Raw genomic sequence first — 13,735 nt, forward strand, 5'->3', positions numbered from 1 at the left:
CGGAGGCGGACGGCTCGCTCAGCGACGGCGGCGGCGGCCAATGGCTGCCGAGCTGCGCAGACGGCAGGTGGACTCGGGCGCAGCCAATGGGGGGAGGCGTCTCCGCAGGGCCCAGGCCCTCCGCCCAATGGCGGCGAGGCGACCGTGAGGGGCCAGTTCCGAGCGGGGTGCCGAAGGCCAACCCCGTACGGGGCCGGGCGGGGCTCAGGGCTGAGCGACGGGCCCGCCGGCCAATGGCGAGTATGAAAGCGGGCCGCCCGGACCGGGAGCGCGGAGGGAGCGGAGGGAGAGGGGAGGCCGAAGCGGAGAGAAGCAGGAAGTAGAGGCGGCCGCGGAGAGGGCGGCGGCGGCGGCGGCGGCGGCGGCCGGACCCGGGCGGAGGCCGTGGGGGCTCAGCCCGCACTCGGAGCCGAACAAGTAAGCGTGCTCGCGCCACATACCCGCCCTTGGCTCCGCCCCCCGGGGGGGCGGGTAAATGCCCCTGCCCCTCCCCCCACTTGGTCAACTACCCCCTTCTCCGTGCCGCCGCCCCCTCGGGCGGCTGCCTGCCCGGCGGGGTCGCCGTCTTCTTGCTCGAGGGCCGCCGGCGGGAACTCCAGTTTGTCGAGAGCGCTGCCTGTAGTCCGGTAATGTGGGAGGGGGGCTCCTGGACCCCTAAGTCCTGGCGCTCCTAGACCGGGAGGCGGTCGGAGTGCGGCCGGGGGACTGGAGGCTGCGGGATGTCGCGACCTAAAATGGTGTCCGTGCCGGGCGGTGGGGGCGGGGGAATCAGGCCCAGCCGGAGCGGAGTCTGCATCCCGGACCGGGTGTTGGTCAGCGTCCGGGCCCGGGCAGGACTTAAGCTGGCGCCGCGAGCCTGCTGCGCGCTTTGCAATCACTCGGGTCTCGAGAGAGTCTCTGAGGGTCGGGGCCGGGGCAGGCTGCGCAGCGCGCCGAGATGAAGGGGACCAGGTTCGAGTTGGGACTGACCTGGCTGCAGAGCTTAGAGTCACGCAGGGACCGCCCCCTCTTGTGTCTCCACTCCCCTCACGCTACTCCCCACTTCTGGGGAGTCCTGGTCCCCAGTGTGCAGCGCCGCAGATCCTAAAGGGCCTGGCCTAGCTGAGGCCCAATCTTGAGCTCTTAGTCGGTGAAAGTGAAAGAAGCACCACTCGCCTCAGTTTACCCTCCAGCTTTTTCATGTACTCCTTCTCGTCCCCGGCCCGAAACCCCAGACTTGCTTCCCGCGCCAGTCCCTGGCAGATGGCAGGGACTTAAATGCCTCCGGCTGCCCAGCTTGGCCGCAGCCTAATCGCCCCCGGCCGTGCTCTGGCCCCTTCGGTTTTTTTTGTTTTTTTTTTTTTTTTTCTTTTTCTTTTTTTTTTGCTCTGCGCTGCAGGCCTTGGGCAAAGAGCAATGGAGCCCCCACCCGACCAGAGTCTGCTCACCCTCTTGCTGTTAAGCCTCTTCTTTTTGCTTTTGGAGAACGGGGGGCGGGGGGGGAGGGAAGGGGTAAGGGATGGCAGCTCCAGAGGCCTGGTAGCTGATTTGGCCTTAAGCCTCTCTGCTTGGCCCACTGTCTGCTCCAGGTGGCTATCGGATGACCTCCAAGTCACTTGCACGCCAGAGGGTTGGGAGAGGCAAGTTCGCAGGTGTTGTCATAGTCCCAGTTGGTTTGTACTCCACCGACCCACCCTGCTGGGAGGTTTAGTGGGAAGGTAGCCCAGGTCTCCCGACCTAGGGGAGCCGAATTGAAGAGGGAACTAGCGATTCATCTTGCCAGAGCCAAGGGCTTTGTTTAAACCTGGAATGTGTAGAATTGAGTAGAGGAGTAAGGTACAAGGAAGACTCCCCTTTTTTCCTCTAGTTGGTACCCTGGCCCCCCCCCACACCCACCTTGGTCCTTGCAATGCCAGCCACTACCTGCTGGGACTGTCTCCAGTTACAGTCTGAAGGCTGGAAAGAGGTGAGAGAATTGGCCCTAGGAAATGGGCAGGGAATGTGTAAAGGGGAGCAAATTTGTCCTTTCTTCGTTGCTTCTTCCTAGATACAGAAATGCTTATGGTTAAAAAGGTAGAGCTTGGGTCTCCCACAGTCTGGCCTCCTTGTTGCCTTAGTGACACATAAATCTTATGGGACTACCCCAATCCCCACTGGGCCAGGTTAAGGTTTTGAGAGACTTCCTAAGTTGTTACCCACAAAGATGGAGTTTGAGTTAGAGAGTAGACAGGGTGAGGAACTTAGAACAGAAATGAAGTGGGAAGGAGGAGCTTTTCCCTATTGTGGCAGCTATGTTGGATCAGCTTGGACCCTGGAGTCTTAACCCTGAGAGAGCAAGGCAGAGGAGGGAAGACACTGGGGAAGGTAGATGAGCAAGCAGCAGGTGTTTGTGACAGGAGAGGACACAGCTAGGGCCCTTGTGACTAGGCCTCTCCCCACACCCTTTGCCTCTCTGTTTCTTATTCTTTCTACCTTGAATCTCTTTCTCCTGCTGACCATACTAGAGCTCCAGGTGCCAGGAGTGGCTCCATATGACTTTAGATGACCTCTGACCCTGGCCCTAAGTGTCCAGTGCATATTCCTTCCCTAAGCCAGCTTCTTCTTGACCTCACATGTCCTTATTTGGCCCAGCTGCATTAATAATTTGTATTCTGGGTTTGATACTCATGCATATAATTTTTTTGTGTAGAACTTTAATAAATGGATTACTTGACCACTCTTTGAAACAGCAAAAGTAAGGCAGTGAAGTAACTTGCTTAAACAGTGGTGATAAAGCTAAAGGTAGAGAAATACAAGTCTTCACTTTAATTGCTGCTGCTCTGTGTATCTGGCCTTTGCGATCTCTGTGGACCTCCAATTCATATTTCATGAAGAATATGAATTGATCCCATACTGACACAAATAAGCCCTGAAACCTAGAGCATTATGTCAGTCTGTCATCCTCCTTAATATTTCTGTTGGTGAGTTGGTTCTGTGCCAGGCACAGGAATGGTTGATCTGATTTTAGCTGAGAAACTGAAAACCCTTAATATCTCTTACTCTTCTGTGTATTCCTAAGAATCTCTGGTTTTCTCTGGATTTTGATTCCGGCACTTCCTGGTATATTCTCACTAACCTGATTTTAAGATTTGGCTCACTGAATATACCTCAAGCAGCTCTCTAGGATTCACAATGTGATGAATTCACAAAATGGTAGAAATGTACCAAGTTGGAGGGGATAAAGACAGAGTTACTGAGAGAGCGAGTTCAGGGTCTCTGTTTCAGACATCTGGGTTTCTCATCACTCTTGCTGTTTTCATTAGGTCTGGGACCTGTCGCTATGGGGGACATGAAGACCCCTGATTTTGATGACCTCCTTGCTGCTTTTGACATCCCTGACATTGATGCAAATGAAGCCATTCACTCTGGGCCAGAAGAAAATGAGGGACCAGGAGGTCAAGGGAAGCCAGAACCCAGTGTAGGAGGTGATTCTAAAGACAGAGAAGTGGTGGCAACAGCTGCTGAGGATAGCCCTGAGAGTCCAGTTGAGGCCTCTGATCGTGGCCTTCCACAACCACCGGATACTTCCACAGTCAGTGTCATTGTCAAGAATACAGTGTGTCCAGAGCAGTCAGAGATCCTGACCGGGGATTCAGGAGAGGAAGAGACCAAGGCTGGGGATGTAACTAAGGAAGGATCTTGTCTGATGCAAAATGGATTTGGGGATCCTGAGCCATCCCTCTCAGAAACCACCCATTCTCCAGCTCCTGCCAGTGGGGATGCCTGGAAAGAAAAAGCTATCGAAGGCAAAACATGTTTGAACCTCTTTGCCCATTTTAGGTCTGAACCAGGAGATCGCTCAGATCCCCTACCTCCTGAACCTTCCCCACCTCAGGATGTTGATGTGACTCCTTTCTCCACGCCTTTTGAGCTGGCCCCAGAAAATGGCTCATCCCTGCTGCCTCCTAGTTCTCTCCTGCCACCAGGGGCTGTGAAACAGGAAAGATGCAGTCCCCCCCATTCCCAGGGCCTAACCCAGAGAAGCTCAGGCTCCAGCCCTGAGGCAGCAGGCATCCCCGCCAGTGCCTCACCTCCCCAGGTGGCTGGGGTGTCCTTCAAGCAGTCTCCAGGACACCAGAGCCCTCCTGCTTCCCCTGTAAAGGCACCCAGTTGTAAACCTCTGAAGGAAGAAGATGAGGGAACAGTGGACAAGTCTCCTCCAAGAAGTCCCCAGAGTCCCTCTAGTGGAGCTGAGGCTGCAGACGAGGACAGCAATGATTCCCCTACCTCCTCCAGCTTGTCTAGGCCCCTCAAGGTGCGGATCAAGACTATTAAAACATCCTGTGGGAATATCACAAGAACTGTAACTCGGGTTCCCTCAGAACCCGATCCTCCTGCCCCTTTGGCTGAAGGGGCCTTCCTGGCTGAGGCTAGCTTCCTTAAACTGTCCCCTGTTACTCCAGCCCCTGAGGGTCCAAAGGTGGTGAGTGTCCAGTTGGGTGATGGCACAAGGCTGAAAGGTACAGTGTTGCCTGTGGCTACCATCCAGAATGCTAGCACTGCCATGCTAATGGCAGCTAGTGTTGCCCGCAAAGCTGTGGTTCTGCCAGGGGGAAATGCCACCAACCCTAAGACTATGACTAAGAATGTGTTAGGTCTAGTGCCCCAAACTCTGCCCAAGGCTGAGGTGCGGGCAGGATTAGGCCTTGGGGGGCAGAAGGTAAATGGTGCCTCAGTGGTGATGGTACAGCCTTCTAAGTCTGCTACTGGGCCAGGCACAGCAGGAGGCTCAGTGATCTCTCGGACCCAGTCCAGCCTGGTGGAGGCCTTCAACAAGATCCTCAACAGCAAGAATCTGTTGCCTGCTTATAGACCAAACCTGAGTCCGCCAGCTGAGGCTGGGCTGGCCCTGCCTCCAACAGGCTACCGTTGCCTTGAGTGTGGGGATGCCTTCTCACTGGAGAAGAGCCTGGCACGGCACTATGATCGCAGAAGCATGCGTATAGAGGTCACCTGTAACCACTGTGCCCGTCGCCTGGTCTTCTTCAACAAGTGTAGCCTGCTCCTGCATGCCCGTGAGCACAAGGACAAGGGGCTTGTCATGCAGTGCTCACATTTAGTCATGAGGCCTGTAGCCCTTGACCAGATGGTGGGGCAGCCAGACATCACACCCTTACTGCCTGTGGCTGTCCCACCTGTTCCTGGACCTCTGGCCTTGCCTGTTTTGGGCAAGGGGGAGGGGGCTGTCACTTCCTCTACCATTACTGCAGTTGCCACTGAAGCCCCTGTGCTGCCACTCCCAACAGAACCACCTGCTCCTGCTGCTGCCTCTGTTTACACGTGCTTTCGCTGTCTGGAGTGTAAGGAGCAGTGCCGGGACAAGGCTGGCATGGCAGCCCACTTCCAGCAGTTGGGCCCTCCTGCGCTTGGCTCTACCAGCAATGTGAGTTGTCTCTCTTTCCCTTCTCTGGGGGAAGGGACAGCCAGATATTACGGAGATAAAAATCTATGAAGGTACTGGGAACTTACTTAGACAAAGTAATGCGCTTCAGTACAGGACACCCCTCATCAGCTTGACTTTGTTTAACCTCTTGACAGGTGTGCCCATCCTGCCCCATGATGCTCCCCAATCGATGCAGCTTCAGTGCCCACCAGCGCACACATAAGAACCGACCCCCTCATGTCTGTCCTGAGTGTGGGGGCAATTTCCTACAAGCCAGTTTTCAGACCCATCTTCGAGATGCCTGTCTTCATTTCTCTCGCCGCGTAGGATACAGGTGCCTCACACTCACCTCCCCATAGAACTTCAGGATCTGTTTTGTAGCAGTAACCTTTTTGATGGCTTCTCGAGGAGAACCATCAACTTTCCTATCGTGTTGACACACCTTATATACCCTGCCATCATGTCATATACTGTGGGAGCAATGGAGAGTGGGCCCCTTGTGGAACTCCAGCTCTGCCTCCTCAGGCCTCTCCTGGGGACTGGGCCTCCTTGCTTTCTCTGTCTTCTCATGCTCCTTTTCTGATTTTCTTTTGAAATCCACTGTCTTCAAGAACAAGTGGGGTGCTGGAAATGCCCCTACCTCACTGCAGTGCCTCCTACTTCCTCTCCAAGGTGTCCCAGCTGTGCGGTGGTGTTTGGGGGTGTGAACTCCATCAAGTCTCACATACAGGCTTCACACTGCGAAGTTTTCCACAAGTGCCCCATCTGCCCCATGGCCTTCAAGTCTGCACCCAGCGCCCATGCCCACCTCTACTCCCAGCATCCCAGCTTCCTCACCCAGCAAGCCAAGTGAGACCTGGGGAGGGAGCATGACAAAGTGGTGGTGGACTGGAGGGTGGGGTGCAGGGTTTGGCTCTTCTATCCCATTGTGTTCACACTGACCCTTCTGCCCCCACAGGCTGATCTATAAGTGTGCCATGTGTGACACAGTCTTCACTCATAAACCCCTCCTCTCCTCACACTTTGACCAACACTTGCTGCCCCAGCGAGTCAGTGTCTTTAAGTGCCCATCTTGTCCTCTGCTTTTTGCCCAAAAAAGGACCATGCTGGAACATCTCAAGGTACAGGAGAAGCAAATGACTAGGGAAATGGGTACTTAGCTAGCTGTTTTGACTTGAACTAGGATAATATAACCCTCTGGCAGTGGGGAGCAGGGTGAAGTGAGGACTTTGGCAAAACCAGGCTGTCCCCCACATAGCCATTCTCCTTGTCTTCCTCTTATAGAACACTCATCAGTCTGGACGTTTGGGGGAAGAGGCAGGTGGGAAAGGGACTGCAGGTGCCCTTCTGACCCCCAAGACTGAGCCTGAGGAGCTGCCTGTGTCTCAGGCAGAGGCACCCCCTGCTACTGAGGAATCCACCTCATCTTCTGAAGAGGAGCTACCCAGCTCCCCTGAGCCTCCTCGCCCAACCAAACGACCCCGTCGTGAACTGGGAAACAAAGGCATCAAAGGTGGGGGTGGGGGGCCTGGGGGCTGGACTTGTGGCCTCTGTCACTCGTGGTTTCCTGAGCGTGATGAGTATGTGACTCACATGAAGAAGGAGCACGGCAAGGTGAGCTGGCTTTCACCTTGGGTACGGTGGGCTGGAAGGTAGCCTTGGATTGACATGAGTGACTGAAATTGCCCACCCCTTGCTCTCCAGTCAGTGAAAAAGTTCCCATGTCGCCTGTGTGAGCGCTCCTTCTGCTCTGCCCCCAGCCTGAGGCGCCATGTCAGGGTCAACCATGAGGGAATCAAGCGAGTTTACCCATGCAGGTAACCCTTTATTCATCATTCCCTCTTTCTTTCTGGAAGGTGACCCATACTCCCAGAATACCTGTCCACCTGCCTCTTGCTTGAGGGAACTGAAGGTTGAGGCCACCTTTTGCTCTGGCAGCCTTCCTTCTCTCAGGAGCTGTGTATGGGTCTTAGTCTGTGCCTCTGGTGCCATCTTGTCCACTTTTTACCTCTGCTAGGTATTGCACAGAGGGAAAGCGCACCTTTAGTAGTCGCCTGATCCTGGAGAAGCATGTCCAGGTACGGCATGGCTTGCCTCTTGGGACCCAGTCTCCTCCTGGCCGAGGAGGCACTATGGTTCGAGGCTCTGGGGGCAGAACCCAGGTAAGCAAAGGATCTCCTTGTACTATGTCATGGGAGTGAGAAACTAGTGAGACCTTGGTCTTAGGAAGCCAGGGTGATGGTGAGGCCCAGTTTCTTCCACTTTTCTCCAGGGGCCAGGACGGAAACGCCGCCAGTCTTCTGACTCATGCAGTGAGGAGCCTGACAGTACAACACCACCAGCCAAGTCCCTGAGGGGTGGCCCTGGGTCAGGAGGCCACGGTCCTCTGCGCTGTAGGAGCAGTGGCTCAGCAGAACAGAGCCTTGTGGGGTTGAGGGTGGATGGTGGCACTCAGCAGTGCCTTGACTGTGGCTTGTGCTTTGCTTCCCCGGGCTCCTTGAGCCGCCACCGGTTCATTAGCCACAAGAAGAGACGTGCCGGGGGTAAAGCCAGTGCCCTAGCACTGGGAGATGTGGAAGAAGAGGCTCCTCCATTACGCTCTGACCCAGAGGGTGGAGATTCACCTTTGCCTGCTTCAGGAGGTCCTTTGACTTGTAAGGTCTGTGGCAAGAGCTGTGATAGTCCTCTGAATCTCAAGACACATTTCCGCACGCATGGCATGGCATTTATCAGGGCCCGGCAGGGAGGCAGCGGAGACAACTAGGTCCTAGGCCTAGGATTAACCAGTCCTTTTTCCCGGGATTTGGGTTTCACTGCTGCTGTCACCTCCCTAGGCTGGGGAGTTTAACATTTATTTTAATCATTCTCTCCACCTGAGGGAAAGGTTTTTGAGGATTCTAGTGACTTGTACCCTCCTCCCTCTTGGGTTTGGCCCCTGGGCCCTCCTTTCTTTCTGAATCCAACACTAATGCTCCTGGCTGCAGACCCCCAGTAGCTGGGTGGGAGGATGGGACCTTGGCCAGCCTGCTAGACAGGCACAGGGAAGGACTAAAGGATGCACAGGGTCTAGCTTCTACCCCCCCCTGCTAGATTTCTTCCTCTGGGAAAGGTTCTACCCTAGTATCCCCTCCTCCAACATTCATTGGCACTAACACCTCCACCCCGATCCCTGCAGTGCCTTCCATTTGGTTTTTTTCCCCCAGAAATTTAGGGGTGGGGGGGTTGGTGGGAATGCATCCTGTCAAGTGGGGTCCAGGGAGAGGAGAGGACAGGCTCTTAGGAATCCTTTATTCTTGTAGTAATAATACTAATAGTGGGAGAAACAAGAGGGAGAAAACCAGACCATTAAAACTGCTTGTGATCCCCATTCAGGCTTTTCTTTTTATGTGAGTTGGACAATGTGTACTGATAGGGAGGGGGCGAGTCAGAACTGGGGAAGCCCTTCTCAGGGAAGAGGAGGAATTGACAAAGACAGATGGAAAAAGCAATCTTCTTTCATCTTCTGTGTCTGGTGCCTTTATATTTCTGGACACACACACACACACCCACCTCCAGAAGCAACTCAGACAAGACACAGATGGCTAACTAAGGACTTTATTTCAAACAAAATTAAAAAAAAAAAAAAAAAAAAACAAACTATTTCCCTGGGTGTGAGGAAAGGATATCAAGGTAAGAAATTCCCCATGGCTAGGCCAATACCCTCAATACATAAGAGGGATTGTGTCAGTTCCCTTCCTTAACCTGGTAATCGGGAACCTCAGCAAGTGCAGAAACCTATAGTCAGGGAATGTGGGTTAGGGGTCATCCCCTGGGAGGGGATAGAGTTGGGCAGCAGCATGGCCAAACATAGGACTAAGTCCTAAGTGCCAAGAACCCACTCCTCTCAACTTGCTGGGACCCAGGGAAAATAAAAAGATGGTTTGTAGAAAACCTCCGAGACCCTGGAAAAGGGAAGAAGGTCCCCAGTCCTCCTCGTGTTCATCACCTGTGTTCTCTGGAGGGCAGTGAGTCCTAGGATCTGTCAGGTGGTAATACTGACACAGCAAGAGGTGGGGATGCCCCAACAACTCTGGACCCCAGGGTTGACTCTCCTACCCTCCCTCTGGAAAGCTCTCATGGTCATCACATGATCCTTTGTATTTCTTGCCTTCCATTTTCCTTGGATAGATGGTTAGGTAGGTGGGGTTTTATGATTTGGGGTTTCTTAGGCAAGGATCCTCCTAGGGAGGATGCCTTTAAACCCACCACTTCCAGGCCTGAGAAGGGTGTCACATGATGCCATTGGTGAGGTACTGGAAGCCATCGTAGAGTTTGGTGGTGATGGACCTCATGCTGCCATCCACCATCTGCTCTACCAGGAGCTGCAGCTGCTCCTCGGTCATGCTCATGTGGAACCTCTCCTTGAGGTTACGAATGGTGCTGGAGCCGTGGAAGCAAGGAAGCTGGGAACCTGGGGGGAAGCAGTAGCAATTAAGGATCGATCATGGACAATTAGGAAGGCAGGCCAGTAGTTAGACAAAAGTACCCTTCCCTCCCCACCGCCAGGATCCCTGATGGTATACAGCAATTTTGCTTGTGCAGAGAAAAGTAATTTGGGGGCCTTGTTTTTAGTCCATCCTCATCCCATACTCCTTTGTAAGTTCTGTAGGTGGGAGTATGTGGGCAGAATAGGGAAAGGCAAGCCCACAATTTTCCCCAGTGAGCATTGGAGAGAAGTCTTAGGGCCCAGAGGGAAGGCTGGGAAGAGGCTCTGGGAATGGGCCCTGCACTTATCTGGTGGCAGGCCTCTTGCCTATGCTAGGTCTGACACTCACAGATGACCTGGGCCACCGTCAGCACGGGGCCAGACAGAGATGCTCCTGAGCAACAGCGGCAACCTGTGGCAGGGGCAAGGATGGGGAAGGAGACTGGCAGCTTAGTCAGGGTAACTGGCTGGAGTCTGGGGCAGAGGGAATAAGGGGGCCCAGAGGAACTGGGAGAGGAGGGGATCCTTTGCACAAAACTGAAGGACTGAGGAAGCAGCAGAGTGAAGAAAGAAAGAAAAAAAAAAAAGATGAGGTAGGAAGGACTCAGTTCAGAGAGGATTAGGTTAGTAGGAAAAGGGTGGTGGCTTGAAGTGTAGCTAAGGTCAGGGCAGTCAGGTGAAGTGTAAGAGGAGAAAAGTGTGGGTAGAAGTATCAGAATTGGCAGAAAAAGGAGACTGAGAAAACAGCTGAATGGAAGAAGACTGGAAAGACCTGGAGGCTGAAAATGGGTGTGTTTACCACATGAGGTACCTAGAGCTTTCTGTTGCTCCTCTTCTGCCCCTCCCCCCAACCTCTCTTCTGCCAGGGTGAAGAATGGTCTAAAGGGAAAATGGAACCCCCCCTGAGAAATGCTCCCCCACATGAGTCTTGAGGTAGGGTCAACTTCCTAAAAGTTCTAAGTTCCAGGAAACCCAACTTGAGGCCAAGTGAGGCCGCCTAAGCCCGCACCTTGCTGCATGATCTCCACAATCTGCACCACCTTGTCCATGTGCTTCCGAGCAGCAATCAGTCCTTGCAGCATGAGCATCTTGTAGTAGTTGAACATGTCACCATTGAGGCCACCCATTACCTGGAAGTGAGGAGAGGGTCTTGTTTGCACAGAGGAATTCTGGTAGGTCCTTTTCCCATGGGCCTCCCTAGAACTTCCTTAAGACAAATCATGTTAAATGTCACTATTTTCAGTTTTGTAAATTTTTTATTTTTATTTTTTTCTCGTAAGAATGCTCCCAGGAAATCCTGCCTCATCCTTACTGCCATTTCTGTTGAGGTTTCTACTCTGGGGGAGCTCATCTTCCTCTCATAGGAAGAGCACAGTGACCCCTGGAGGCGCCTCTCTTTTTGACTCACATCCACAAACTCTGTGGTCAGCTTAAAGGCTGATGTCTCGAAGCCCAGGTTTCGGGGTGAGCTGGAAAGGATGAAGCCAAAGTCGATGTGGATGATATGACCTTCTGCATCCAGAAGGATGTTCCCATTGTGTCTGAGGAAGGGGAGGAGAAGAGGCAACAGTAAGTTTGGCTTAGGTTGGATCTCAAGCTGTAACACTGGTCTCACCCTATTGGACGTGGGAGGCCCCAGCCACGTTTCCTGTTGCTTACAAGTCTGGGTCAATTTCCCAGGATCTAAATCTAGCAATGAAAAGGAAGTCAGAAAACTACAAAGGAAGATTGGGGTACAAAATTCAATTATTAGCAGCTTAATAAAAGTAGTTTTAAGATTATCACAAGGCTGAGGATGGGAGAATGCCTGCCTAAAATGCAGGAGGCCCTGGGTGTCTAGCTTTGTTTCCTAACACAACATAAACTGAGTGTAAATGACGCCAAATGCCTGTAGCCCTTGGGAAGTAGAGGATTCTGAATTGAGGGTCTTCTTCAAATACAGAGTTGAAGCCAGACTGATACATGCTTGGTTCTCCTAAATTGTACTTTGAGTACCCAAACATGAAATAGTAGTAAACACACAGGTAAGGAAAAAAGGTCTCTGAGCCTCCAGCCGCTACCTCGCTGTCTGAATGAGAGAACCTGTCTGAATGAGGAGATAACCTCATTCAGAGTTAGTTTACCTGTTTAATTTTTTTTTTTTTTTAAGTTTTTTTGAGACAGGGCTCTCTGTGTGGCCCAGGCTATGCAGGACTTGCTTTGTAGACCAGGCTGGCCTTAAACACATAGAGATCTATCTGCCTGTATCTGCCTCCCAAGAGCTGGAATTACAGGCATGTGCCACCATGCCCAGCTTCTGTTTGAACTTTTTTTGGTGACAGGGTCTCAGCTGGTCTGGTGCTCACTATATAGACTAAATTGGCTTCAAACTCAGTTATCCATTTCTGCCTCCTGAGTGCTGGGATTATTTTCATTTGTTAACTAGCCCACTGCAGAACAACAGTAGAGAAAAACAATTAGAAGCAAGCAGACTCAGCGTAATTTATGTTTGTGTGTGTGTCCATGTTCATGTGGGTCCACATGTGTGCAGCTTGTGGACCCACAAACTGGGTCAACCTAAGGCATCATTCCCTAAAAGCCACAGTCTGTATAGCCCTGCCTGCCTAGTCTGTACTCACTAAATTAACCTCAAAGTCTCAGATATACCTGTGTCTGCCTCCTGAGTACTGGGATCCCTATACAGCTAGCCCAGGAAATCCTTTGGTTTCTGCTTCCCCATCGAGTTATATATTACAAGTGTGCCACCACTCCCAGTCTTTTTATGTAGGTTCTGAGGATTGAACTCAGGTCCTCATGATTTTATGGTTAATAACCTTATGGACTGAACTGTCTCCTCAGGCACTCCTACTCCTCCCGCAAGCTACGTTACACTGTAGTCCAGGCTGGCCCAAGCCTGCCCCAGCCTCCCAAGTGCTAAGATTATACAAATGAGCCCTCATTTCTGCCCAGTTGTGGTATATACTACAGGCCAGCTGTAGAGGGTGAAGAGTTAGAGGAAGTTAAGTCTCAGGTCTTTGTGATTCCCACATTAATGTCAGTAGGAAGAACAATTAGCATGCTAAGCATGTGAGGCCTGGCCCATTCTGCATGACCAGTGTTTTCCCTATCAATAGAGGCTTTGTTAGGCTGAGCACTCATACTGAGCCCATCTGAGGGCCACCTCTGAGTTGGTCAGACAGGCTCAAAGAGGAGGTGTGGAGAAAGCAAGACCAACCTGAGTCCTTCCAGTTCAGGGAAAGCACTAACAGTGTAGCAGAATTCTCACAATCTAGAGAGCCAGAACAATTCTACTTGTCTAGACCCAGAGAGAACAAATGACCACACTCCTACCCCACAATGTCCCAAAGCCAGATAGGCAGTTTCTCCTATTCTCTTAACTACCAGGGCAGGGCTAGCTCCTACTAGAAAGCTGCTTTGAGACTCCTTTTGAAATGGAGGGCTTTGTTTTGTTTTTAAAATTTACTGTTTTCTGATTTGTCTTGACTGACTTCTTTGGACAAATTTAAAAATATTTATATTTCACCTTTTAAAACTCAGAACTTAACAAATCCCACTTACTGGAAATTCATACGATTTAGAAATCCCTGGAGTACACTTAATAAAAGGAGGTAGGTTTATTGGTTGCACCAGTGGGCATGCTCTTTTCAGTTACCACAAGACACTTTTGTCAAATTTCCCTCTAGACTTTACTAAAATCTTAATTCAGGGATACTACCAGAATGAACATGTTCCAGAAATAAGAGTGAGGAAGTGAGTCATAACATTGGATCCTTCCAAGTATTAATATATAAAAATTATTATTTTGGTCCCAACATTGTTAAGCTAACTCCCCCCCCCCCCCCCCCCCCCCCCCCCCCCCCCCCCCCCCC

At 52.0% G+C, this 13,735-nt stretch overlaps 2 protein-coding genes across 8 annotated transcripts in view; one reads left to right on the forward strand and one right to left on the reverse strand.

Moving 5' to 3' along the window:
• Positions 1 to 311: 311 nt before the first annotated feature.
• On the forward strand, positions 312 to 8,768 carry Znf687 (zinc finger protein 687). Of its 3 annotated transcripts, none has more exons than XM_055609075.1 (9): positions 312 to 417; positions 3,282 to 5,401; positions 5,557 to 5,735; positions 6,074 to 6,250; positions 6,360 to 6,522; positions 6,686 to 7,015; positions 7,106 to 7,218; positions 7,419 to 7,563; positions 7,674 to 8,768. In XM_055609075.1, exons 2-9 carry the CDS (start codon positions 3,299 to 3,301, stop codon positions 8,163 to 8,165), a joined length of 3,702 nt encoding a protein of 1,233 aa, XP_055465050.1. In that variant the 5' UTR covers positions 312 to 417; positions 3,282 to 3,298; the 3' UTR covers positions 8,166 to 8,768. The 3 variants fall into 3 exon arrangements, with proteins under 3 accessions (XP_055465050.1, XP_055465052.1, XP_055465051.1); XM_055609077.1 differs by lacking the exon at positions 312 to 417 and adding an exon at positions 433 to 626; XM_055609076.1 differs by lacking the exon at positions 312 to 417 and adding an exon at positions 1,874 to 1,945.
• Positions 8,769 to 8,977: 209 nt separating this feature from the next.
• Positions 8,978 to 13,735, reverse strand: part of Pi4kb (phosphatidylinositol 4-kinase beta) — a 33,104-nt gene continuing 28,346 nt past the window's right edge. For 3 of the 5 annotated variants that reach the window (XM_055609078.1, XM_055609079.1, XM_055609080.1), the window contains 3 exons: positions 11,275 to 11,407; positions 10,876 to 10,996; positions 8,978 to 9,851 (listed from right to left, as the gene is read on the reverse strand). In XM_055609078.1, the coding sequence (XP_055465053.1) occupies positions 9,670 to 9,851; positions 10,876 to 10,996; positions 11,275 to 11,407 (436 nt within the window). In that variant the 3' untranslated portion in view covers positions 8,978 to 9,669. Of the gene's footprint in view, positions 9,852 to 10,215; positions 10,279 to 10,875; positions 10,997 to 11,274; positions 11,408 to 13,735 lie in introns of all 5 variants that reach the window. The other 2 variants (XM_055609081.1, XM_055609082.1) reach the window with 1 other exon arrangement.

Source organism: Psammomys obesus, unplaced genomic scaffold (assembly GCF_907164565.1).
Source record: "Psammomys obesus unplaced genomic scaffold, mPsaObe1.curated_primary_1811, whole genome shotgun sequence".
Classification (NCBI taxonomy): domain Eukaryota; kingdom Metazoa; phylum Chordata; class Mammalia; order Rodentia; family Muridae; genus Psammomys; species Psammomys obesus.